General features: G+C 40.1%; 1 protein-coding gene across 1 annotated transcript in view; it reads left to right on the top strand.

Moving 5' to 3' along the window:
• PARP14 (poly(ADP-ribose) polymerase family member 14) overlaps positions 1 to 24,021 on the top strand; it is a 51,420-nt gene that overhangs the window by 24,018 nt on the left and 3,381 nt on the right. Inside the window, exons 9-15 of the mRNA XM_077118140.1 lie at positions 1,231 to 1,309; positions 3,220 to 3,369; positions 8,945 to 9,007; positions 9,314 to 9,481; positions 16,005 to 16,211; positions 16,306 to 16,908; positions 18,745 to 18,878. Of these exons, the coding sequence (XP_076974255.1) occupies positions 1,231 to 1,309; positions 3,220 to 3,369; positions 8,945 to 9,007; positions 9,314 to 9,481; positions 16,005 to 16,211; positions 16,306 to 16,908; positions 18,745 to 18,878 (1,404 nt within the window). The remainder of the gene's footprint in view (positions 1 to 1,230; positions 1,310 to 3,219; positions 3,370 to 8,944; positions 9,008 to 9,313; positions 9,482 to 16,004; positions 16,212 to 16,305; positions 16,909 to 18,744; positions 18,879 to 24,021) is intronic.

Raw genomic sequence — 24,021 nt, 5'->3', positions numbered from 1 at the left:
ATACTTTTGGAGACTTTTAAGGATAGTTAAGCTTTGGTTCCATTTTCACAAAATCAGCAAAACATGCTGAGATGTTTACAGGTGGAGATTGTAACAGAGGTAGCAAAACAACAGCCTATGGGCTGATCGTGGCCTGCAGGCGTGTTTTGTCAAGGCTGTTTTAAGAAAATAACCCCAACATCTAAAACCCAAAAATCACTAATATCTAAAAATCAAAATCCAGATGTCCACTGTGACCTAAAAATTCAAAAGTCCTGCAGCACTGGACATGAGTTTCTGCTTGGCAGAGTTTGCTATGGCGGAGGAGCAGGTGCTCTCTAGTTCTCCAGAGTCCAAGCCGTCTACCTTTGCACGCGTACCCTGCCTGCCTGGCGCCTGCAGACCTGTGCTTTGAGATCTTTGCTCTACCGACTCTCCTGGTCCCTCTCCCACCATTGTATCAGCCACGGTGTTATTTGTTTTTTTTGTTCCTACAAAGTTCTCTGTTGCTTGTTTACAAGGAGAAGAAAGTGGTGACTTGGGGTTTTACTACCAGGCAAAGAAATGAAATTCACAGGTGTATTAGCCTAGAATACATGCACAAGCCCATTGCTCCCCGAAAAACCACTCCCCCAAGCCATTCCTCCCCTGGTACAAATGAGAAGTTAAAATCCGAAGTGTTCGGGATCTTATCATCATTTTACTCTTTACAGTGTATTTTCTCCAATTAGCAATTTGCTTTTACTGATTATGAAAGGAATACATGGTCATTGTAGAAACTTTGAACAATACAAAATGCATAAATTCTTTTAGTACTATTTCATTCCCGTCTTCTTTTATACTTTTGTACTTTTTAAAGTGGAATTGTATATGTAATTTTAATATTTTCATTTAGTAGTAGCAAGTTTCATTAAATATTTTTGAAAATGCCAAAATTTATTTAACCATTTCTCTACTGGACTTTTACACTTGTTTATTTGTATTCTGCTTTCTAAAGAGTGCTATAATGAACACATCCTTGTATTTATATTTTTGTCCACATATCTGATAATGTTTATAGGATACACTTGTATAAATGGAATTATATAGATTATTTTCATAATTTTCAAAATCTGTAATAAAAATAAATAATACTGTTTGAGTAATTGTCCTCTCTTAAATATTTATGTATTCAGGGCCCAAAGCCTTGCTTCAACAAATTCATATGTTTATTGAGGATTGTGGTGCTCAGAACTGTGTTTGTATTTCCAGGCATTTTCGGATGAATTTGCCAGGAGGGCTAATGGAAATCTCGTCAATGACAAAATTCCCAAGGCTGGAAGTACACCAGGTTCAGTAAAGTTTTTCAACTGATAAATTATTTTTAGTTGCTAAGTAACTATTCGGTGATGGGTAAAAGAAGGTAATGATGCTGTTTATGAAGAAACTGAGTTAGTGGTAAAGAAGCTATGTAGTTATACTCCATGCACCTGACCATGCAAGACACTGGCCATGCTTGTGTGACAGAGCAAAAGAGAAGAGAGGCAAGTTAGATAATCCATACAACATGTTTCATCGAGACTGCTATTTTCTGAGCATGATGTGATTTGTGTTTTCAAAAATAGACCAATTTAGGGAGAGATTAGTAACCAAATGCTTCTCCTCTGTGAAATTTGCTGAAGTAAGGTGGCAAAGACTGCTTTGAGCTTATCCTGTTTGGGGTTCGCTGAGGCTTCCTGAATTGGAAAATGAAAACTTACATCAAATTTGGGGATTTTCCAGGCTTACTTCTTCAAATATTTTTTCTGCACAATTTCTTTCTCGCCTCCTTCTGGGATTCCGATAACAAGAATGCTAAACCCTGAGGATATGATCATACTTTTTTTTTCCCCCAATCTTTTTTCTCTGTTTTTCAGATTAGATACTTTCTATTAATCTTCCATTAAATTCATTGGCTTCTTTCTCTGTGTTTTCCACTAAAACTGTTGCGCCTATCCAGTGAATTTTTTAAATCTCAGATATTGTATTTTTTAGTTGTAAAGTGTTCATTTGGTTCTTTTTAATAGTTTATATTTCTGTGTAGAGAGCTCCTACTTTTCCATTCATTTAAGTATGTTTACTTTGTTCTCATGGAATATAATTATAGTAGGTGCTATATTGTAGGTCTTTGATAATTCTAACATCTGGATCATCTTGAGGTTAGCATCTGTTGATTGTTATTTGGAGAATTGGTTTCATTTGCCTGGTGTACGGCAAGCAGTTTTGGATTATAGGCTGGACATACTGAAGGTTTTGCTGTGAGATTTGATCCTGGTAGAATCCTCTGTAGAGTGGTGATATTTTTGTTTTAGCAGCAGTCTGTCCAGTTAAGTTCATACGGCAAGCTCTGTCTCACCTTCAGCCATGGGCAGCGGTTCCAAGGTCACTCCAGTGCTCATAGCCTTTGTGCTGCTTCTTTGGGTCCACCCTACACATGAGAGTTCAGGGGTGAGCCTGGGACTTGTTCCAGTCTATAAAACCAGGGCATCCTTTTTCCAGCTCCCTCCTTTTACAATTTCCCCAATACTCTGAGTTGCAGGGGCCCAGTTTCCATGTCCTCTGGCCAGAAGGACAGGATTCTCTTGGAGTTTTACCTGCCTAAGCTGATGCTTCACAGTTTCTCAGGATCTGGGCTGCCCTTGGGTCAAAGTAGAGAGAGAAAAAATAACAGGGTTCCCCCCATCACACCCCAGTACACACACATATTCTTCAGACCACAGGGGCCCCTTCTCCTGATTCCTTTGGCCAGAAATACAGAATGTATGTCAAGGTTTGAGCTCCTTATGGTGTCACTGTGGACTATGCCACTGGGGTCATCCTTGGGGCAGGGTCTGGAGATAAAAGGAAAGTTTTTCAAAACAAAAAGAAAAATCACCAGGAAGCTCACCCCTCTACCAATTGCCTCTTCACGTTTTGTTCCCCTCCCCCAGTCTGCCTGCTGTTTGCTTTTCAGCGTAGTGGTTCTTTGCATTTGTCCAGAGTTTTTGGCTGTAATTAGTGAGAGAAAGTGCTGGAGAGGGCTTACTTTGCCAGAAGTCTGTGTTTGATATGTATGGTATTTTCTAACCCTTTATCAGAAACGAAACATTGGTGGAGCTCGGGGCCAGGGAAACAGCCAGAGATCACGGAAGGGGGCTGAGGGGCTCCGGCGAGGAGAACGAGATCTACACCATTCTAGCAACTGCTGAGTTGGTTACTGACTCCAGGTTTTTTTCTTCTCAGGTTTCTATGGGGCCATTTCTAACCCTGACCTAGGAGTGCATGAAATGAAGATTGGCCCCATCATGTTCCAGGTGGCCTCCGGAGATATCACCAAAGAAGAGGCGGATGTGATCGTAAATTCGACATCAAAGACATTTGATCACAAAACAGGTACTTGACTTGTACACTTCTGAACTGTGTAACGGCTGTGTAATGATGGAGCACAGGAAGGAGGGTTTCTGTGGCCAAAACTAGTTTTTACATCTTTGGCTGGGTAATGCCAATTCATAATTTAAAGAGTATTTTGACATGTTCACACCTAATTGATAGCAGTTATTTTATTTATGTGCACCTCTTCCATCATTCATGTTTGTGAAGTTCAATTAAAGCTGTTCTTTTAGAAAAATTAGATTGAGGCCAAACTGACAAAGCACCATGTGTAGTTGGGAGGTGCCTGTGCCCTTGGGTGAGTCTTCTCAATATTGATTTTGTAGATGCTTCTGTTTCTAGTAAGACATAGGCACTCTGAGGGCAGAGACTATATTGTAGCCTCTACCAATACCTAACTCACTGTCTTGAACATTCACTGTTCTCCATTACATCTACGATTCCATCAATTAGGATGAAACATGATATATGTTTTAATGTGTCACTAAGAAAAACACTTAAGCTATGACACATCATCCACAAGTTATAAGACATATCCTGATTCCAAAAATGTCGAAATGTGTAAAAATGTACTTCTTAAAATTAATCAAGGGTGGTGTGACGGTGGCTCAGTGGCAGAGTTCTCACCTGCCATGCCAGAGACCTGGGTTCGATTCCTGGTGCCTGCCTATGCAAAAAAAAAAAATAATGAAATATGGTAATAGGCATTCAATTAAATGTTTGGGAGGCACTGTTGTACAGTAGTTCAGAATGGAGCCTCTGGTGTTTGACCCAGGCTTGCACTCTCCCTCTACCAGCTCTGCTTTCTTCTGCAGTGGCTTTTTTCTCAGGTAGCATCTCTTTCTTAGGGTGGCAAGGTAGCCTCCTGGACTTTAGTTTTCTCCTTGTAAAATAAGTATCTACTTCATAGGGTTTTTGTGAAAAATTAAGTAAAATAATGAATATACAGTGCTTCATACAGTCCATGCTACCTGCTGTAGCTCAAAATGTTAGCTGTTTTCCTAACTGCTTGTTAAAATAAAAAATGATCTAGTTAATACAGGCAAAAAAGTTTTCATTATAGTAAGATTATTACTACAAAATGTTAGTTAAATAGAAATATAGAGAGTTTTGCACTTATTAGGGATTATTGATGACTGTTAAGTGATTTTATTTCATGAGTTATTTTTCCTTTTGCTTTGATACTAAATCGCTACCAGCAATATTGGAAAAAGGAAAGCAAAAGCAATAAAACAAACAACACCCCCCACGAGGCCCCGTCCTTTATACACACACGTAAACCAGAAGGGATGCATGATGTCTCAGGCCCCTGATCTAGGGTTCCGAGGCTGTGGTCCTCTTTCCTGGTGCCAGCCTTGATGGCTGGGGGGCTGCATTCATCACTCTTCCCCCAGGCACAGAGGGAGAGATGGCATGGTTGTTTCCTTTCCTTTCTTTTTCTTTACGATTTTTAAATTTTTTAAAAAATACCAAAAAACACCAAACAAACACAAACATTCTAACTTTTGATCATTCCGTTCTACATATATAATCAGTAATTCACAATATCATCGTATAGTTGCATATTCATCATCATGATAATTTCTTGGAACATTTGCATCTCTTCAGAAAAAGAAATAAAAAGAAAACAGAAAAAATTCATACCTACCATATCCCCCCACCCCTCCCCCTCACCGATCACCCTAAATTTATCTTTTTTTTTTAATGGGCAAGTTATTTTACCTTTGAGTTTCTCTAAAATGGTGACAGCAACACCCTTTTCATAGTGCTGTGGTGAACCAAGCCTGGCAACTAGTCAGCACTTCATCAATAAATGGAAATTCTCATTGTGCCAAGGGCTGTCTAAAATCACCCCACTAGAAACTGGTGTAGACCCCCGAGTGGTGCAGACCCCTGGCAAAGTCTAACCCAAGCCCCCATCCTATTATTTGAAATCGAGGCTCCTGCTAGATATCAGTGCAGTCTCACCACCTCCCTTCGGTCTTCTACCCCCAGCGCCTCGGCCCCACCTTCCCTCTGCACACCCTTCTGCACCCCTCCAGGCCTTTGCAGATGTGGTCACTCTTGCCTGGAGGGCCCACTTCCCTTACCATGGAAACCTTTAGAGATTTAGCTCAAAGTGGCAACTGTCTTCTACTGCAGTGCTCCTGCCCATCCTTGGGTTCTCAGCAGCCCTATCTCCTAATGCCATCTCTCCAGGGCAGCCAGGTCCCTTGCTGTAGGTGGCCCTTCTCCTCTTCTTCAGGAAGGTTCCCTTCTTCCCCCATAACCACAGTTCAGTGAGCAGCTGACCTTACGTCGGCTCTGGGTCTCAGACAAGTTCTGCTTAGGCAGCCTCTATTCAGGTCATACCTCAGCATCCCTTCCCTGGCTCAAACTCATCATAAAGCTTTGAGACTTATGTCCAAAGATGGGTCTTTGGGATTCCTCAGTCCCAGCCTGTTCATTTTCCTTAAATTAAGGTGCTGCTGCTTCCCCCCACTGCTGCCCATTGCTGTTCCCCACTCTTGCTCTTTCTTTGGTTCATTTTTTTTTTTTTTTTTTAACATGGGCAGGCACCGGGAATCGAACCCGTGTCCTCGGGCATGGCAGGCAAGCATTCTTACCTGCTGAGCCACCGTGGCCCGCCCTGGTTCATTTTAATGTAGCTTAATCAGCTTGGACCCTCTCATTTAATTTCCTTACCTTTATGGTATAGTTAAAAAACTTCCAGTGTTCCCCGTATTCCTCCTTTTTTTTTTTTTTAAGGATTTGCTTGCACATCTTCCTGCCCGTTCATTTATGGAAAATAATATTATTAAAAATTATTTTGGCTCCAAAGTAGTATATTAGCTTAATTTATCTTGAATTTTAAAAAATTGACAAAGGATGTTATTTTTTAAACAAATATTTAAAGGCTATTTTTAAATAAGTTGAATAAATTTTATTTTTCTATTTTCTAAATTGTCAGAATCTACACTCCTTCTACATTGTTTTTGTCCAGGTCGCATGGACTGTAAGCCCAAGGGTGCTATCAGTTTTACCCTCTCTTTATCTGACTAATTTTGAAGATCAATTATAACACTTTGAGGAAAAAAAAGAATTTTTTCTAACTGCGAAAAATGTCTTTAGACATGAACAGGCAAATTTTAGCTGCCCTATTTAGAAGATAATAGCTTGACGTCTCGTTAATTTTAGGTTCTTTGGGAAACCGACAAAAAAAATTGGTTGCCAGGCAGCCAGTGATTTCATATGTCTAAGAAGTATAAAGGTATATATCAAAATACCATTTTTTTTCCCCAATGCTTTTTAGAACAAACAGCTTCTTTTGGCTAAAAGCTGCGTAATTTTCCCTTTGGTCCCCTGTCAGAGTGTTCAAAGTTTGAGTAGATGCCGCTGACATTTAACATGTCAGTTCTAGAACAGCCAACACTTTTACTGCTGGGCTCTTTTCACCTGTCTGCTTTGCAGGACAGGAAGTAGGTTCTCCAGGTCCTCATTTTTAACATATAAAAAATTCGTTCTGTTATCTTCTTATCAGCCTTGAGCTTGCCTTTTCAGTCCTCTTCCACTTGGTTCGTGCAACAGCATTTTGACAGTATAATCACCCAATGAGCCCGCTGATTCTCTACCTCGCATCCTTTTTAGGATTTATGAGTCTTCTACCCTGGTGTGCATTTCCTCTCTCACGCACGTGCTCTCTTTTAATTTCTCCCGGGTTATTTCATTTATTATTTTTTTATGGGGGGAGGTGCATGGTCCGGGAATTGAACAGGGGTCTCCCGCGTGGAAGGTGAGCTTTCTTCTTAGTCTCTCGTTAATTTTGAATTTGAATAGGAACAAACTTTAAAAGGCATAAAAGGCCATTGTGTGAGAAGTTTTCCTGCCAGCCCTGGCTGCCAGCCTCCCAGTTCCTCCCCCGGGAAGCACTTCATGCTCCTGGTGCTTTGGGCACCGTCCATTTGAGCTGTTCCTTTTAGCGTGTCCCGCCCCTGCTGTCGTTAGGAGCCGGCGCAGCGCCACGTAAAGCCGACACCAGCCGGTACCACCCGAGGGGAGTGAGGGGATCGGGAAGAGCCGGGAGAGCCCAAGCAGGAGCGCCGGGCTGTGAGAGGTTTCTTTTGTCTGCCTGGCTGTCAGAACCTGAAAGGCGGGTGGGAAACGCTCCGAAGAAGGAGCACTCAAAGGAGGAACCACGGACACCACGTTTAGGGAGCGAGGGGCACATGGTTGCAACAGAGAGTCTGCAGGCAACCAGCGGAGAGCTGCCCCAGAAAGTCAGTTTGCCAGTTAAATTCAGGAGTTTGGACTGTTTAGGCGCAAAAAAGCTGGAAACCTTTTTGCGTAGGGGACTGACTGACAGGCAGGGCTTTAAGGCGCGCCGTCTGGTGGCGGGGGGCGGGAACTGCAGCAGGCGAGCGAGGAAGAGGCGGGGCTGACCGCCAGGGCCAGGAGAGCCGGGTTGCCGCCGCCGACCTGGAAAGGGACGGAGATGGAACAGCAACCTGGGGGAAGAGCCCAGAGATCTTTATAACGGACTGCATTTTGGAGAAAAAGAGAGGGGGAGTCAAAGGTAACGCCCATATTCTAGCCCCAGTGTCTTGAAGAACGATACCGTAGGCAGAAATTTAAAAAGCCGTGAGCCCTGTCGTCGGGACTTTGTATTCCTCCTTGCCGTGTCTCACCAGTGTTTCCCACCCAGGATGACCTTTGTGCTTTTCTGTGAACATTTTGTGGGCACATAAAATAAACCAGGGCGATGCCATACAACCATACAACCTGTAGATACACAACTATAATTGTCGGACCTGCCGAAGTGAGGATTTTTTTATTAAAGCCTGATCTGTGAACTAATGTACGCCTCCTTTCTAGAGCAAGTGTTTCAGAATTATGTATTCACTTTTTCATAGATCTGGGGAAAGTAACGCTAAATCAGATTCCACTTTGTGCATAAACTATGAACAGAATGTGGGTTTCCTTAGGTTTATGTAGTGTGAGTTTAGTAGTGGTGAAGCTAAAGGTAGTTTCCGTAGCTTTTGTACGAAAGATGTTCTCCCATTTGTAGTGGGCATATTAAAATGATATTTCTGTTTTTTAGTTAGAAAGAAAAAAGTCACGAGCTGAAGAAGCTTTATTCCTCTGTAAAGAGCGCACAACGAGGGTTTATTCTCCTGTAGAGGTTAGGATTAGATTCACCTTACTGTGTGCACTTGCCACCTGCCCTGCCTGCCTGTGTCCGCAGCAGCCCCAGATGAGCAGAGCCTGCCCATGGCCTTTACAGATAACTGCCCTTGCCACAGCTTCAGCCTCATCAGCACAGCCCTCTTGCTAATGAGCCTGTCAGCCACATTGTTCCTTAGAACAACTAAGTCTAGATAATTGGTCTTCTGTTCAGAAGATGAAATCTGGAGCTCAAGGTTTGCTCTACACCAATTTCCTATATGACTATTTTTTCTTCTTGGTTATCAGAAATACCCAAGTTATAGCATCCCTTTGATGATGCAGAAAGTGTTCAGTTAAAGTGGCAACTGTTCTGATCTAAACACACTGTACTGATTTTTTTATTCATGTGGGTCAACATCTTAATTTTCTCACGTAGGGGTCTCCAAGGCAATTTTGGAAGGTGCTGGAAAAGATGTGGAAACAGAGTGTGCTAGGCAAGGTGAGTCACAATGCTGGTTTTGGTTCTAAATTGTAATTGAAAGATGGATCGTGGGAGGTTGTGGAGAGGCTGAGAAGTCTTGGGTCTGGGGAAACAGCATATGAAAATCATACAATTTACCAAAGAGTTCCAGTCATAGAGGATTCAAAGTGAGAAGCTAAGCAAGAAAAATTAATCATGACAGTATTTTTAGAGTCTCTCATTCATATAAAACGTTTTATTTTCCAAATCAGACATTTGACATTCTAACCAATCAAAAGTAGATTTAACATCTAATTTTTCATCTTTTTCTGGTCTGTTTCCCAGCTCAACAGGGTAAGAAAAATTATGTAATTACTGAAGGTGGATTATTGAAGTGCAAGAAAATTATTCATGTTGTTGGTGGAAATGATGTCAAGAAGTCAGTTTCCTGTGTTTTGCAAGAGTGTGAAAACTGGAATTACTCATCAGTTTGTCTCCCCGCCATTGGAACAGGTTCGTAGTCTGGCTGTCAAAGCTAAATGCCATGGCATCTGCGTTAGAGTTGGTGCTTACTGTATGGAGTTAACGGTGAAGGAAGCAAATGGGCAGCTTCCTCATCCCAAGGCAGCCCCCAAGGATGAGCAAAACCTATGGGTGGTTTAAGCAAAAAAAGGAAAAAAATGAAGACTACTGAAGACAGTGTTGGATTATTAAGAGTGCTAGAAAGAAGCAAGGAGAAGAGAAGAGAGAAGGATATATAATGTATTCTTTTTCATCAGTTCCTTTAACTTTTTTACTTTCCTACATGTTTTAGTTTCCTAGCTGCTAAAATAAATACTATATAATAGGTTAATTTAACAACAGGAATTTATTGGCTCATGTTTTCAGAGGTTAGAAAGCTTGCTTTTTCCCAGTGTTGGTTTCTTCTGGTTGGCCAGCAGTCTTTGGTGTTCATTGACTTTTCCATCGCATAGCAATGTATATGGCGGTGTCTTGTCCTTTCTCCTCTGGGTTCCATTGACTTCCACCTTCTGCCTACTTCCCATGACTTCTTTCTGTGTTGTTTCCTTTGCTTATAAGGGCTTCAACCATATTGGATTGAGGCTCACTCTCATTCAGCTAGGCATGCCACAACTAATAACATCTTCAAAGGACCTGTTTACAAATAGGTCCACACCCATAGGACCAGCGTTTGGAACCTAAGCTTACCTTTGGGGGAGTTATGACTCAATTCCCAGCACTACATATCTTCCATTATTGTGTCCTTAACTTCCTCCTCTATCCCCTCTCCATGTTGTCCATTCAAACTACCTCTCCGTAGTTTACTCCTGAATGAGCATCTCTATCCCTGTTTTCTCACCTCCTCTAGTCTGCATGTCCATTGACCTTACAGCATCTCTACATGGGAGCCTCTCAGTCATAGAACCTAGCGGGTCAGAGACTCAGCTCTCCACCTTCCTCCTTTCTGCCCACTTGCCTATTTGCAGTTTCTTGTTTTTTTATCAAACTATATATAAATTGTGTGACTCACCATACATAAAGGTGACTCTTTGGGTTATTATTTATATAACCCTAGCTGTTTCACTAGGATTTAAAGCATTTATTAGAATTTCCTGCTTGTCTCCCTTATGAAATGTAAGAGATTAGGGGATGTGTGTACCCTCAGGGTTGAAATGGAATGAAGCTGACTGGCCCCTGCAAGAGAATACCTAGCACTGATTCTCTCATTCCCTTACTGAAGAATTTTATGTTTGAGGGCTTCAGAATGATATTCTAGACCCTCTAGAAGTTTAACCTCAATAAACCTAGCCATCCTTGTCAACTTCTGGGACTTAAATTCTCTAATCCATATCTTTCTTTCTGCAGTTCTCTAGTATTCCTCATGATGTGCCCACATGGAATGCTATGTCTACTTTATTACTTTTCTGTTTCTGCAAGTATAATTTATGGTTCCTTTATGAGTTCATTCTCCTTTCCTAGCAATTCATCACTATCTTTTATATCTGTCTACTTTTATGAACAGCTGCCAGTGATGCTTCCCACCTCTGCCTATTTTTAGCCAAGAAAGCAGCTGGCCCAAGGGTGGTGCAGATCTTCCCAAGGGAGGAAACCTAGGTGGAGTCAAAAGAAGGAACAAGGAAAGGAGACAGTTTTGATTTTTTATAAATATACACTTGTTTGAGTATTGCTGAGTTACTGCAAACCTGTTGCTTCTTCCCCTGACCTGGTTACATTGCTGGTCTGCACAAATAAGTTAGGCTTAGGAAATTCTCCTTGATTGCCTTTACCTAGCTCTGTCACCACCTGAACTCGTCCTTCAACTGATAGATGGGGGAGTTTTCTCCCTTAGTGGTGTTGATGAATTGAGTTGGTAAATGATCAAGACACCCTTTGAATTAGGGAAATCCTCTCCCTGTTTCTTATACACACCTGCACAAGGGCAGAGGACGGATAGTCAACAGTACCTGCAGGCACTTCAAGCTCGATGCAAGCTCTCAACCCCAATTCATTGTCCTCACTCTAAACCTGCCCTTCCACTTTTATTCCCAATCATGTTAGTAGCAATACTTTCCATCTAGAAATCCTTGACTCTGCCCTCTTTATCACTCCTGTGTTCATTGATTTGTTAAGTAACTTGATTAAATATTTACTGAATGCCTGCCATGTGCCAGGCTCCATGCTTCAGCACTGGAGATAGAACGAAGACTGAGAAAGAGGTCCAGTCCACAAAGAGCACCTAGCCGAATTGAGAGGCAGGCGTGTAACCAAACAACTGCAATGGGATGTGACCCATGATAAATGAAGGTGTGTGAATAGTAAAAAAGGGCTGGGTTCAAGGATAGACCCAGCTAGTCACTAGAGTCTAATGACTTTACTTCCGAAATCTCTCCTGAATCTTTACACCTTACTCTTTATTCTGGCCTCCTGTCTTTGTCAGCAACCGTGCTTTTTTTTTTTTTTTTTTTTGCCTAAACTTTTATTATAGCCTTCTAATGAGACCTTTGTCCCCATTTTCAGTGCTTTCTCCACACCACTTCAGATTCACCTTTCTCAGAAATAGGTCTGTTCCCAGGCACATAACCAGGGTGAACATATAATGCCTCTGTTAGCCTTTTCCTCAATTTCCCATTATTTATCCATTCCGCACCTCTTCATCCTCACATAGCTCATCCTGTTTCCCAGATGCCTAGCTGAGCACCTAGCCTGTGATGAGACACGGAAAATATTTAATGAGCATGAATGAATGTATTTGAACATTTCCAATTAAACTCTACCAAACAGCATGAGATAAACACAGGAGAATTTTCTTCTTTCCCTCATCATCTAATAATAATTTAAAAACTGGTAAATTAAAAATAAATTTTTATTAGAGAAATTGTAGATTTATAGAAATATCATACATAAAATACAGAGTTCCCATATATCACCCTATTAGTAACACCTTGCATTTGTATGGTTCATTTGTTATAATTCATGAAGGAACATTTTTGTAATTGTACTATTAACTGTAGTCCATTGTTTAAAACAGGGTTCATTGTGGGGTATAGTTCTATGATTTTTAAAAAAATTAGTTATTCTGGTAACATAGATATGGCCTAAAAATTCCCCTTTTAACTACATTCACAGATATAATTCAGTGTTGCTAGTTACATTCACAGTGTCGTGCTACCATCACCAATACTTGGCTAAATTTTTAAAGACTTTTTTATTGTAAAATGTAACATATATACAAACCAAAGGAAAAAAAAAAAGCAGTAATTTTCAAAGACTCTTCACCTAGTAGTTACAGAACAGATCCCAGAGTTTGTCATGGGCCTCCAGTCCACCATCTCAGATTTTTCTTACTAGCTGCTCCAACATTGGAGTCTAGAAGGTATATTAATATAGTGATTAAGCTGTCATACTTGTTTATTAAATCCCATTTTCTCTGTCATACCTCTTCCATCTTTGATCCTTCTCCCAGTCTGTAGGGATCTTCTCTCAATCTGTCGGGATCTTTGGGCAATGTTGCTTTTGACTTTTTCATGTTGAGAAGGGGTGGCAATAAAAAATAGGGGGATGTAATTCACTGGTAATATTGGAGAGGCTGGTCCTGTGGGGATTATAGGTTCCAAGAAGACAAACCTAGTGCATGAAACCTTTATAGAGTCTCAGTTCGAGCCCTAGTTGTTCTTAAGAGTCAACAGGAGTGATGTTGGTTGGGGTTTAGCAAACCATGGAAATTAGCACTATCTAACTGAAGCTTGCATGAGGATAGCCTCCTGAATAGTCTCCTGATTCCATTTGATCTCTCTTGGCCTGTGATACTATTTTATTAACACTTCTCCTTCCCCTTTTGATCTGGAAAGTGTTGACGATCCCTTGGTGCCAGGGCCAAACTCATCCCCGGGATCCACACCCCACATTGTCAAGGAGACTTTCACCCCTGGATGTCATGTCCCATGTAGCCAGAAGGGTAACGATTCTCTTTTGGGTTTAGAGAGAGAGAGGGGCCACATCTGAGCAATAAAGAAGCTTCCTGGAAGCAACTCTTAGGCCTTGTTATGGGTAGTCTTAGATTCTCCCCTTCAGAAATGAGTTTTGTACTGGCAAGCCTCAACATCTAGGGCTTGACCTATTTTCTTGGGAGTCCCTAAGGGTACTTAGGGTTTCCCAGATGGGAAAGTTAATAGTTCCGTATACATAGATATTTTCCCTCTTTGGACCCTCAAGGGACTCTGTCAATACTTTTTGTTTATTTATTTATTTATTTATGATCATTCCATTCACATATATAATCAATAATTCACAATATCATCATACAGTTGCATATTCATCATCATGATCATGTCTTAGAACTTTTATATCAATTCAGAAAAAGAAATAAAAAGACTACAGAAAAAATTCATATATACCATACCCCTTACCCTTCCCTTTCATTGATCACTAGCATTTCAAACTAAATTTATTTTAACATTTGTTCCCCCTATTATTTATTTTTATTCCACATGTTTTACTCATCTGTTGATAAGGTAGATAAAAGCATCAGACACAAGGTTTTCACAATCACACAGTCACATTGTGAAAGCTGTAACATTATACAATCATCTTCAAGAAACATGGCTACTGGAACACAGCTCTACATTTTCAGGCAGTTCCCTCCAGCCTCTCCACTACATCTTGAATAACAAGGTGATATCTATTTAGTGCATAAGAATAACCTCCAGGATAACCTCTCAACTATGTTTGGAATCTCTCAGCCGTTGACACTTTATTTTGTCTCTTTTTACTCTTCCCTCTTTTGGTCGAGAAGGTTTTCTCAATCCCTTGATTCTGAGTCTCAGCTCATTCTAGAATTTCTGTCCCACATTGCCAGGAAGGTCCACACCCCTGGGAGTCATGTCCCATGTAGAGAGGGGGAGGGCAGTGAGTTTACTTGTTGTGTTGGCTGGAGAGAGAGACCACATTTGAGCAACAAAAGAGGTTCTCTTGGGGGTGACACTTAGGCCTAATTTTAAGTAGGCTTAGCCTATCCTTTGTAGGATTAAGTTTCATATGAGTTTGGGGGCTCAGCCTATTGCTTTGGTTGTCCCCACTGCTTGTGAGAATATCAAGAATTCAACTTGGAGAAGTTGAATTTTACCCTTTTCTCACCATTCCCCAAAGGGGACTTTGCAGATACTTTTTTATTCACTGTCTACCCACACTTCTTAATAATCAGCCCACCAAAGTCTGAGATGTATCTTGGTATTACATTGAGCTATACAGAAATACAAGACCTTATTCCTGTTCTGAACTCCAGGAGTTTGGGTTGTTTAAATGAGCTATCCAGATAGGTTGATTTAGATCATGGCACAGAAAATTTAGGTTCTAGACATAATAAACCTCTCTACCTTTGTTCTCATACAGTAGATGAAGTTTCCAGAGCACAAACACTATCATCTTTAACCCTGTATTCTAATTTATCTTATACCCAGTTAGATTGGCTTTGTTGTAAACTCTAATTGAGGCTTGAAATCTCTTTTGGTTTGTTTAATTACTATTATACATGGCTTTGCTAACTTTCAGGACTGTAGCACTCCAATTCTGGGTCTTAGGTGTCACAGAGTTACTCAAAAGTTCCAAAAACCTGGCTCATTTCATATGAGTATTTCCCAAAGTTGTATCGTAACCAAGTCAAGAAGATCTGTTTGCGTTTTCTGCAGTATAACAGGCACCATTAATAAGGATAATGCAAATAGACCCCTAATCTATCACACCAAGTTGACCAGGAGATGTTTGCATTGCCCCAAACCATGTCATTTTGTCATTCATGTGGCTCTCTTCCTTGGCTGGAAACTGACTTTTCATGATCTTACCTAGGTAGTGGCTTTCAAAGCTTATGAAACATACTGAAAATAGGAAAGGACCTGCTCAGAGTAGCAACCGTGAACACTGCTACACAGCTAAAATCTCACTGAGTATAGGAGAAAAGACTTTCCAGAGGCTCATGGATAACCTGCGTGCAAAGGATTGTAGATTATAACTATAACTTACAGCTTCTGGTCTCTTATAAAATTAGCTTAAGTTTAAATCAGGTCTCCAAAGACATCTGGGAAAACATAGATACATGCATATAATTAAATGACTGAGCCAAAACTATTGTGATTTTCTCTTTAACAAGCATGTTATTTCAACATACATAGCTCTTCTGGGTTTGGTGGATCTTTTAAGGACACTAGTGAGCTAAGAATAAAGATTACCTGTTGTCTTTAATAGGAGAGGCAGAACACAGCTGGTATCAGCTGAATTGAGCCGATATAATATCCAACATCGAAAATTCAGGTTTCTGGGTCTCTTATTCATTGGTGGGCTGTAGACTTCCCAATACCCTCACCAAAACTCTCCATTGCATTTGGAATTTCAGAAGTGGTTGCTGATGCACTGCTGGAAAACTCAGTGATGATAACTGGGAAGTGGACATTTATTCTGAGAGAATTGGAATCTCTAATTTCGTCAGCCTTTCCCAGTTGTGTCTCATTTTTTTTTCCTGTCATTTTTATTATTTGCTTTCTAGGAAATGCCCAAAAAGACCCAGATCAGGTTGCTGATGCCATAATCACTGCCATTGAAGATTTTATCCAGAAAGGATCAGTCAAAACTCTGAAAAAAGTTAAAGTTGTTATTTTTCTGCCGCAAGTATTGGATGTGTTTTATGCCCGCATGAAAAAAAGAGAAGGGTCTCAGGCTACTTCCCAGCCATCTGTGATAGCTAAATTTGCATGTGAGTTGTTCACTTGAATGAAATGCATGTTTCTAATATTAATGTCACAAGGAAAGTATCTAATCTTCCTTCCATTCTTTTATTTTCTTCTTAGCAAAAATTTTTGGCTGGCCCTGGCAAGCTCCCAAAACCCAGAAGCCTTTGGTTTTGGAAAAAAAAACAGAATCAGCGGTTTTTCTGGTGTGTGGTGAAAATGAAAAAAGTGTGGAAAACACTGTTTCCTGGTTACAGGATCTGATTAAAAAGGAACAGTATGCTTATGTCAATCAAGATGAGTGTATCAAAAGCTTTGATGTAAAGGAATATCAGGAATTGAATAAGCTGCAAGAGGACTTAAATGTTACCATTGCTCTGGATCATAAGAAACCTCTGATTGAGGTTTTGGGAATTAGCAGAGATGTGATGAAGGCTACAAGTACAATTGAGGAAATGATCAAAAGAGTTCGAGCGGCCAAAGAACAGGAATCCCAGGCTGACTGTATCAGTGAATTTATAGAATGGCAATATAATGACAGTGACACTTTTCAGCCTTTTGATAAAATAAGCAATCTGCAATTGGAGGAGGCAAGGAGAGCGAAGAAAAGTACCGTTGATGTCAAAATCGAGAACCAGAGCTACACCGTGAACTTGAACACAAACATTGCTACAAATGGAAGTGGGCACAGCTTACCTGTTCAGCGCCTCACAAAGTCTGAAGGTGAGTTCAACTTTCGTGCTTGTCACCCATTATTTTGCCCCAACTTTGGACTTAACACTGTTTTGTGCATGCATCAAATTTTACTCAACCAAGTAAAATTCAAGTAACCCTTTTATAATAAAATAGAAAACTTGATCACTGAGTTTAAGGAACTTATGTGATGGTTGGGGAAATACAGCATGGCCACACCCAACAGCCTGAAAATGACCATCTTTTTTTTTTCTTAATTGTTTTTGTATTGTTAACTATAACATATATTCAAAGAAAAGAAATAAGAGCAATGATTTTCAGAGTACACTTCAACAAGTAGATACAGAATAGATTTCAGAGTTTGTTAAGGGTTAGTATTTCACCATTCCAGATTTTTCCTTTTAGCGCCTCCAAAATACTGGCAGCCAGAAGAAATATTTTTTCTTTTTTGTGAAAGTACCATATATACAAAAAAGCAATAAATTTCAAAGCACATCTCAACAATTAGTTGTAGAACGGATTTCAAAGTTTGGTATGGGTTACAATTCCACAATTTTAGGTTTTTACTCCTAGCGGCTCTAAGATACTGGAGACTAAAAGGAATAATGGTACAGCGATTCAGCAGTCATACCTCTATGTCAAATATTTCTACCTTCCCTGTATAACTTCCCTGTATAATTGTATAACTCGACCATCACCTTTGCTCTTTCTCCCACTCTTTGGGGGTGAAAATGACCATCTTAATGGTAACGATACCCAAACCTTGTATTTGTTCCTATCTTCATGGCTTACAAGCATCTCAGAACCGGTTTTTCTAGGGAGGTAGGTAGTGGCTGCTTCAGTCAGAGGAGGGAAATCCATAGGTTTAAAAGTTGCCCAAGGTCTTCTAAAACAAATGGGCAAGAGGGCAGGAAAGGGAGAGGACAGCACGGACAGGGAGTAGTTACTCTGTGCGTCTGTGACTGACAACCCAGAGAGGATCAGGAGCTCAACCCAGAGAGGATCAGGAGCTCATAGAGGAGTTTCTCCTGAAGTCACTTCTGCCTGAGACACACGCATCAGGAAGCAGTTCTCTGATTCCCTCGCTGAGCCCTGTCCCCTGGAAGGGAATGCCTGGCTTATGTAGATAGCCATTCCTGTCTCTGGACCACAAAAGTACCCCATTGAAAAGTAGTAGACTGGCTTCCAGCACACTGTTTTGTCTCTTGTGAAATTAGTGTGCACTAATTCCTCATCCTTTGAGCAAACACAGGGAGGTTAGCAGAGGAAGAGACGGAATTGCCACCACATCCTGCCACATACCAAGCCTCCCACCTATGCAACGCCTAAGGACACTGTGAAGATTACTGTAAGAATGGAGTACCTTGTGGTGGTGGACAGTTCTGGCAAAAAGTCATGCATGTGTAAATAAAACAATAGTGACTATTTATTGAAAACATAGGGAAATAAGTTATGGTTAAATTGTAAAATTATGACAGATTAGAAACTGTACAAAATGTGCAGCTGCATTATACTTAGTTCTCAAACCTTAGCATGACCAAAACTTATTAAGATGCAGTTATCCAGGCCCCCCTGTTCGCCCCATCCCCCATCCCCCCATCCTAAATACTCTTATTCAGTAGATCTGTGGGGTTTTTGCTTTTGTTTTAAATAAGCACTCTCATTGGTTCTGATATTGATTGTCTGTGGTCCATACTTTGAAAATCATTCTACTAGCAAGATAAGGGACTTCTTGAACAAATAGAATTAGGAGGCTGTAAAAGAAGAACACGGGTGATACTCAGTTTTTCAAAGCACATGAGAAATGTGGTGTATGTAGCTGAGCCCTCCCAGGTGCGAGGGAGGCCTCAAATGTCTGCTTTGCAGTTGAGATCCCTGTGCACTGGAGTGATATGAAGCAGCAGAATTCCTGTGTGGTTGAGCTGCAGCCTGGGCATCCAGAATACAACACCGTGGCAAGCAAGTTTAATCAGACCTGCTCAAACTTCAAAATAGTGAAGGTAAGCCTTCTGCTAAGATGGAATTCCCGAATTACTTTTTAATGATAATCCAATTTCAGACTCTACATTCTACTCATCTCACCATGAATTACTGAGACATTATGGTTAAGATTCTTGTGCGAGTTTTTATAATATGATACTGGATTTCAATATCATATTAGAATACTAAAGAGACATCGTATTTACTTTGTGGAGAAAGCTAATGGAAATTCAAAAATAGAGTGTCACAGTTGGATTTGATGACTAGCAAATACTACATGGACGCCCCTCAGAGCAGGACTGTGCTCTTTTGCCCCTCACTCACAGATCAATAGTACTCACTTCCTTGTTAAGGCCAAGGAGCCTTTCCTTGTTCATCACAATTATTTTGGCATCTTCTACTTTTTACATTCTTTTTCTTACTCTTGTATGCATCTCCCACTTCTAAACAGTATTTATATTGCTTTTGGGGGGGGGAGAGGGAGGGTTAAAAAGGGAATTTATTTAAGTTGCAAGTTTACAGTTCTAAGGCTGTGACAATGTCCAAACTAAGGCATCCAGGGAAAGATACCTTGACTCAAGAAAGGCCGATGGGTCCAGAAAAACTCTTTCAGGTGGAAAGGCATGTGGCAACATCTACCACTGTTCTCTTCTGGCTTCTTGTTTCATAAGGCTTCCCTGGGAGCATGTTCCTTCTGCATCTCCAAAGATTTCTGGCTGTGTGGACTCTATTTGTTGGTTCTGAGCTTTTTCCAAAATGGTTCCCTCTTAAAGGGCTCCAGCAAGCAGCCCCACTTTTTGGTAATCATGCCTTCCCGTAGACCCATCCCATGCTGAATCAGGGCTGGTGTGTGGACCAATAGAATACACCCATGCATTACTTCTGAGGCATGGTCTTAATTAGCTCTGTGGCTTCCAACTTGATCTTTTTGGAGAGTTAGTGGTGGAGGATGCAGTGGCCGTACCATGAGGACAGTCAAGCAGCCCTGGAGGCTCTGGGTTAGAATCCACATCTAAGCTCAGTCGGGTTGGTGGCAGAATTCAGTTCCTCCATGGTTGTATGACTGAGGTCCCAGTTTCCTTGGGGGCTGTTGAAGGCCAGTCTTTGCTCCTAGAAGCTGCCCGCATTCCTTCTCACAGGCTTTCCATGTGGCCCACCTCCAGTAACAGTCAGTTAAGTACCTCTCAAGCTTTAAATCTCTCTGACTTCCTCTTTTTATGCATCTCTCTCTCTATTGCTTTTTTTTTTTTTTGCACGGGCAGGCACCAGGAATCAAACCTGGGTCTCCAGCATGGCAGGTGAGAACTCTGCCTGCTGAGCCACCATGGCCCACCCTCTCTATTGCTTTTTGAAACTGTTCTCCCTTGACTTCCAATGCAGTATTATTCTGATTCCCTTTTTCCTTCTTAACTAATTCTTCTTTTGCTATCGTGGGTATCTGTTTCTCCTCTCAAACCCTAAACCTTGGCTTTCTGTCTCTGTACCTCACCAGAGAATGCTTTTACCTTCCATGGCTCCAGCTATTATTTCAATATTGAGAGCTCGCAAATCAACATCGCCAACCTGAATGGATCTCTGACTCAAGCTCTAGAACATCCTACCAGTGGCCTAAAGTATCTCCATTGGATATCTAACCACTAAATAAGCTTTCCCAAAACCCAATTCATCATCTCTAAACAGTTCTCTTTTTCCTTCTCCATTTCTGTCCTTGGTTCTACCACTTTCTGTGTAAAGCAAAACAAGCTTTCATTACCCTCTCTTAATTCATAATGATGAGTATTCATAATAATGAGTCTGTCAGTAGTCCTGCATTTTCTTCACAAATTTTCTCTCACTCTCCATTTGCACTGTTACCACTCTATTTATTCATGTAATTAAGCACATATTTTAAAAGAGATCTAAACTGTCCTACAAATATAAATACTGTATCTTCAAATAAAATAAATAGGTGAGGAAGTATGTGTAAAGAGAAAAGGAGGGTAGAGGAAGTAAGATAATACAGAGGTATTGTTAGTTAACAAAAGCACGTAAGATGAGTAGTAGACTGTTACTAGAAGTGGTCCACAAATTTATTCTTCAGCTTCCTAATAGACAAAGAAAAGAAGACAAAGAAACTCAGTTACAAGACTCATAGTGTCTGTAAGTCAGGAAGCAAACCATTCTAATTAGGAGACTCATAGCTCTTCACAATACTGAAGCTGACCCCTGAGAAATTTCCCCTATGGATCAAGTAATGGAGAACATCCTCAACATCCAATTTTATATCACTGGGTTTTTTAAAAACACCACTCAGTGTAAACCAGTGAACAAAATATTTCCTGTTTGAGTGAAAACAATTCTTGAGGCACCAAGACAATGAGACAATATGATTCAAGGATGCAGCTGCAGCTCTTTGATAGTCTAATTCTGAGATAACAAATATGTTTCATTTCTAGTACCAATTACAGTCAGCTGGGGGTGATTGCGTTTTCTTTTCATTGTGATGAGATGCAGTCCAGATTCAGCAGGAATGAATGTTCCGGTTGATCAGCAATGTCTGTAGTGGGCCCTGGAGGTTTGCCATGTGTTAACTGACCCTGTTCAGAAAAGTGATTTCAATACTTTTTTTTTTGCAGCGGAACTCTTTATCAAATAAAATCTTACGTGAAATTCCCATATATGAAACATAAAAACAGAAGAAGATAGTACTAAAGGCACCCCTGTGGAGGTCTGTGTTAGTTTACAAACTGCTGGAATGCAATATACCAGAACTGGAATGACTTTTAAAATGGGGAATTTAATAAGTTACAAGTTTATACTTCTAAGCCTATAAAAATATCCAAACTAAAGCATCCAAGGAAAGATACCTTAGTTCAAGGGAGGCCTATGGGTCAGGAACAGCTCTGTCAGCTGGGAAGTCATGTGGCTGGCATCTGCTGGTCCCTTGCTCCTGAGCTTCTCTGGGACTGGCCTTCATCTCTTGCGTCCCTTGGCTCTCTCCATGTTCTGGCTTGCTTAGCATCTCATGGTGACATCTGTTGAGCTCCAAACACCTCCAAATATTGGTGTCTCTGTTCTCCAAGTGCTGTTCTCTGTGCCAGCTTTGCTCTGGAGTTTCTGTTGGCTCTGTCGTTTCTGAATCTCTCCAAAATGTTTCCCCTTTTAAAGGATTCCAGTCAACTAATCAAGACCCACCTTGAATGGGCAGAGGCACATCTCTGTCTAACCAAAGGTCACACCCACAGCTGGGCGTGACACATCTCCCTGGAGATAATCTAGTCAAGTTTCCAACCTACAATATTGAATTAGGATTAAAATATGGCTTTTCTGGGGTACATAATACTTTCAAACTGGCACACAGTCTTTAATAGAGTGTGAAAATAGTGAGTGTGAAAAATCTGCTGTTGTATTCCTCTAGCGTATTTTAAATCTCATCTTCTGTGCCTTTTATTCCTATATATTTCTTTGCGTGTTTTCAAATTCTTCTTTATGCTCACTCAGTATCTTTTGAATGTCTTTAGCATATTTTCCTTTATCACTGAAAAATAGAACTGGATTTTGATTAAGTTTTAATAAAAATTGATCAGCAAGTAATGAAATTTTTGTTCTGTTACTGTAATCTGTAGTTCAGAAATCTGAGTTGGTACTTCTGGGTACAGATGACATATTGAACACATGCATTTACTTCCATTCCCTCTAAAAACCCTACTAAAATAAATAATAGAAAAGGGGGTTTTAAAGAAAACTTAAACTCAGGAGGGTTAGGAAGAATGGTAGAAAATATAAAATTTTAGAAGCTAGAATGCAGTTGGGCAAGTGGTAAAGGAAATAGCAGACATAAAACAATTTAAAGCAACAAAGAGGGAAGTTGAGAAGCATCATGACTTACAATTTCATTTTATCTTCTTTGGTGGCTTAACTGTAATTCTTTGTTTATTGCTTTAGCAGCTGTCTAGGGTTTACAGGATACATCTTTAACTTATCACTGTTTATTCAACAGTAATATTACATCACTTCATGTATAGTTTAAGAATCTTACAACAGTTTATTTCTATTCTCTCCTGGCCTTTGTGCTGTGTTGTGATACGTTTTAATTCTATGTATGTTATAAATCCTACACTACATTGTTATTATTTTTGTTTAAATAGTCAGTTAGCTTTTTTTATTTTTTTAATTTAATTTAATTTTTGCATGGGCAGGCACAGAGAAATTGAACCCGGGTTTCCGGCATGGCAGGCAATAACTCCGCCTGCTAAGCCAGCGTGGCCCACCTTTTTAAATATGTATTTTACAGTTCTTTAAAATGAATTTATAAAAGACAATTTTGAAGTAAAAATTACATTATTGTCATACAATTCAGAACTCATATATATATTTATTACTCTATAAATTTGCATATTTTAATTCTTTCATATAGCATCTTACGTCTTTGATGTCTTATTTGATGCAACTTGATGACTTCAGGATTCATTCATGTTGAAATATGCATCAGAACATTATTTTTATGACTGAATTATGTTCTATTTCATGTATCTATCACATTGTTTATCCATTCATCTCTTGGTGGACAAGAGTTGCTTCCATCTTCTGGCAATTGTGAATAATACTGCTATGAGTATCAGTGTGAAAATGTGTGTTTGAAACCCTGCTTTCAGTTATTTTGGGTGTATACTAGTAGAGAGGGATTGTCAGGTCATACAGTAATTCTACAGGTAACTCTCTGAGGAAATGCCAAACTGTCTTTCACAGTGGCTGCACCACTTTACATTCCCACCAGCTACTGAACAAGAGTTCTTGCTTCTGCATGTCTTAGCCAACACTTGTTCTGTTCCATATTTATAACTAGTGGCCATTATATTGGGTGTCCAATGGTATCTCATTGTGTTCCCCTAAGATGTAATGATGTTGAACATCTTTTCATGTACCTGTTAGCCATTTGGATATCTTCTTTTTTATTTTTATTATTATTTTTTCACTTTACTGTATATTTTATTTTGTGGCATTCCAAGCAAAACATAATCATTGTAAACCTGTGTTTGTAAATTAAGTTACACAAGTCAATTTAGAATTAAGGTGAACAAGGAAAAAAATCTACAGATAGTAGCAATTCCTAAATTCTAAATATTAACCACTAACTTAAATGCTATTTGATTAGCTGTGAAAACTATATACATTCTCAAAATA

The sequence above is a fragment of the Tamandua tetradactyla genome, chromosome 10, assembly GCF_023851605.1.
Source record: "Tamandua tetradactyla isolate mTamTet1 chromosome 10, mTamTet1.pri, whole genome shotgun sequence".
In the NCBI taxonomy this organism is placed as follows: Eukaryota; Metazoa; Chordata; class Mammalia; order Pilosa; family Myrmecophagidae; genus Tamandua; species Tamandua tetradactyla.
This window is presented reverse-complemented; position numbering and strand designations above follow the sequence as displayed.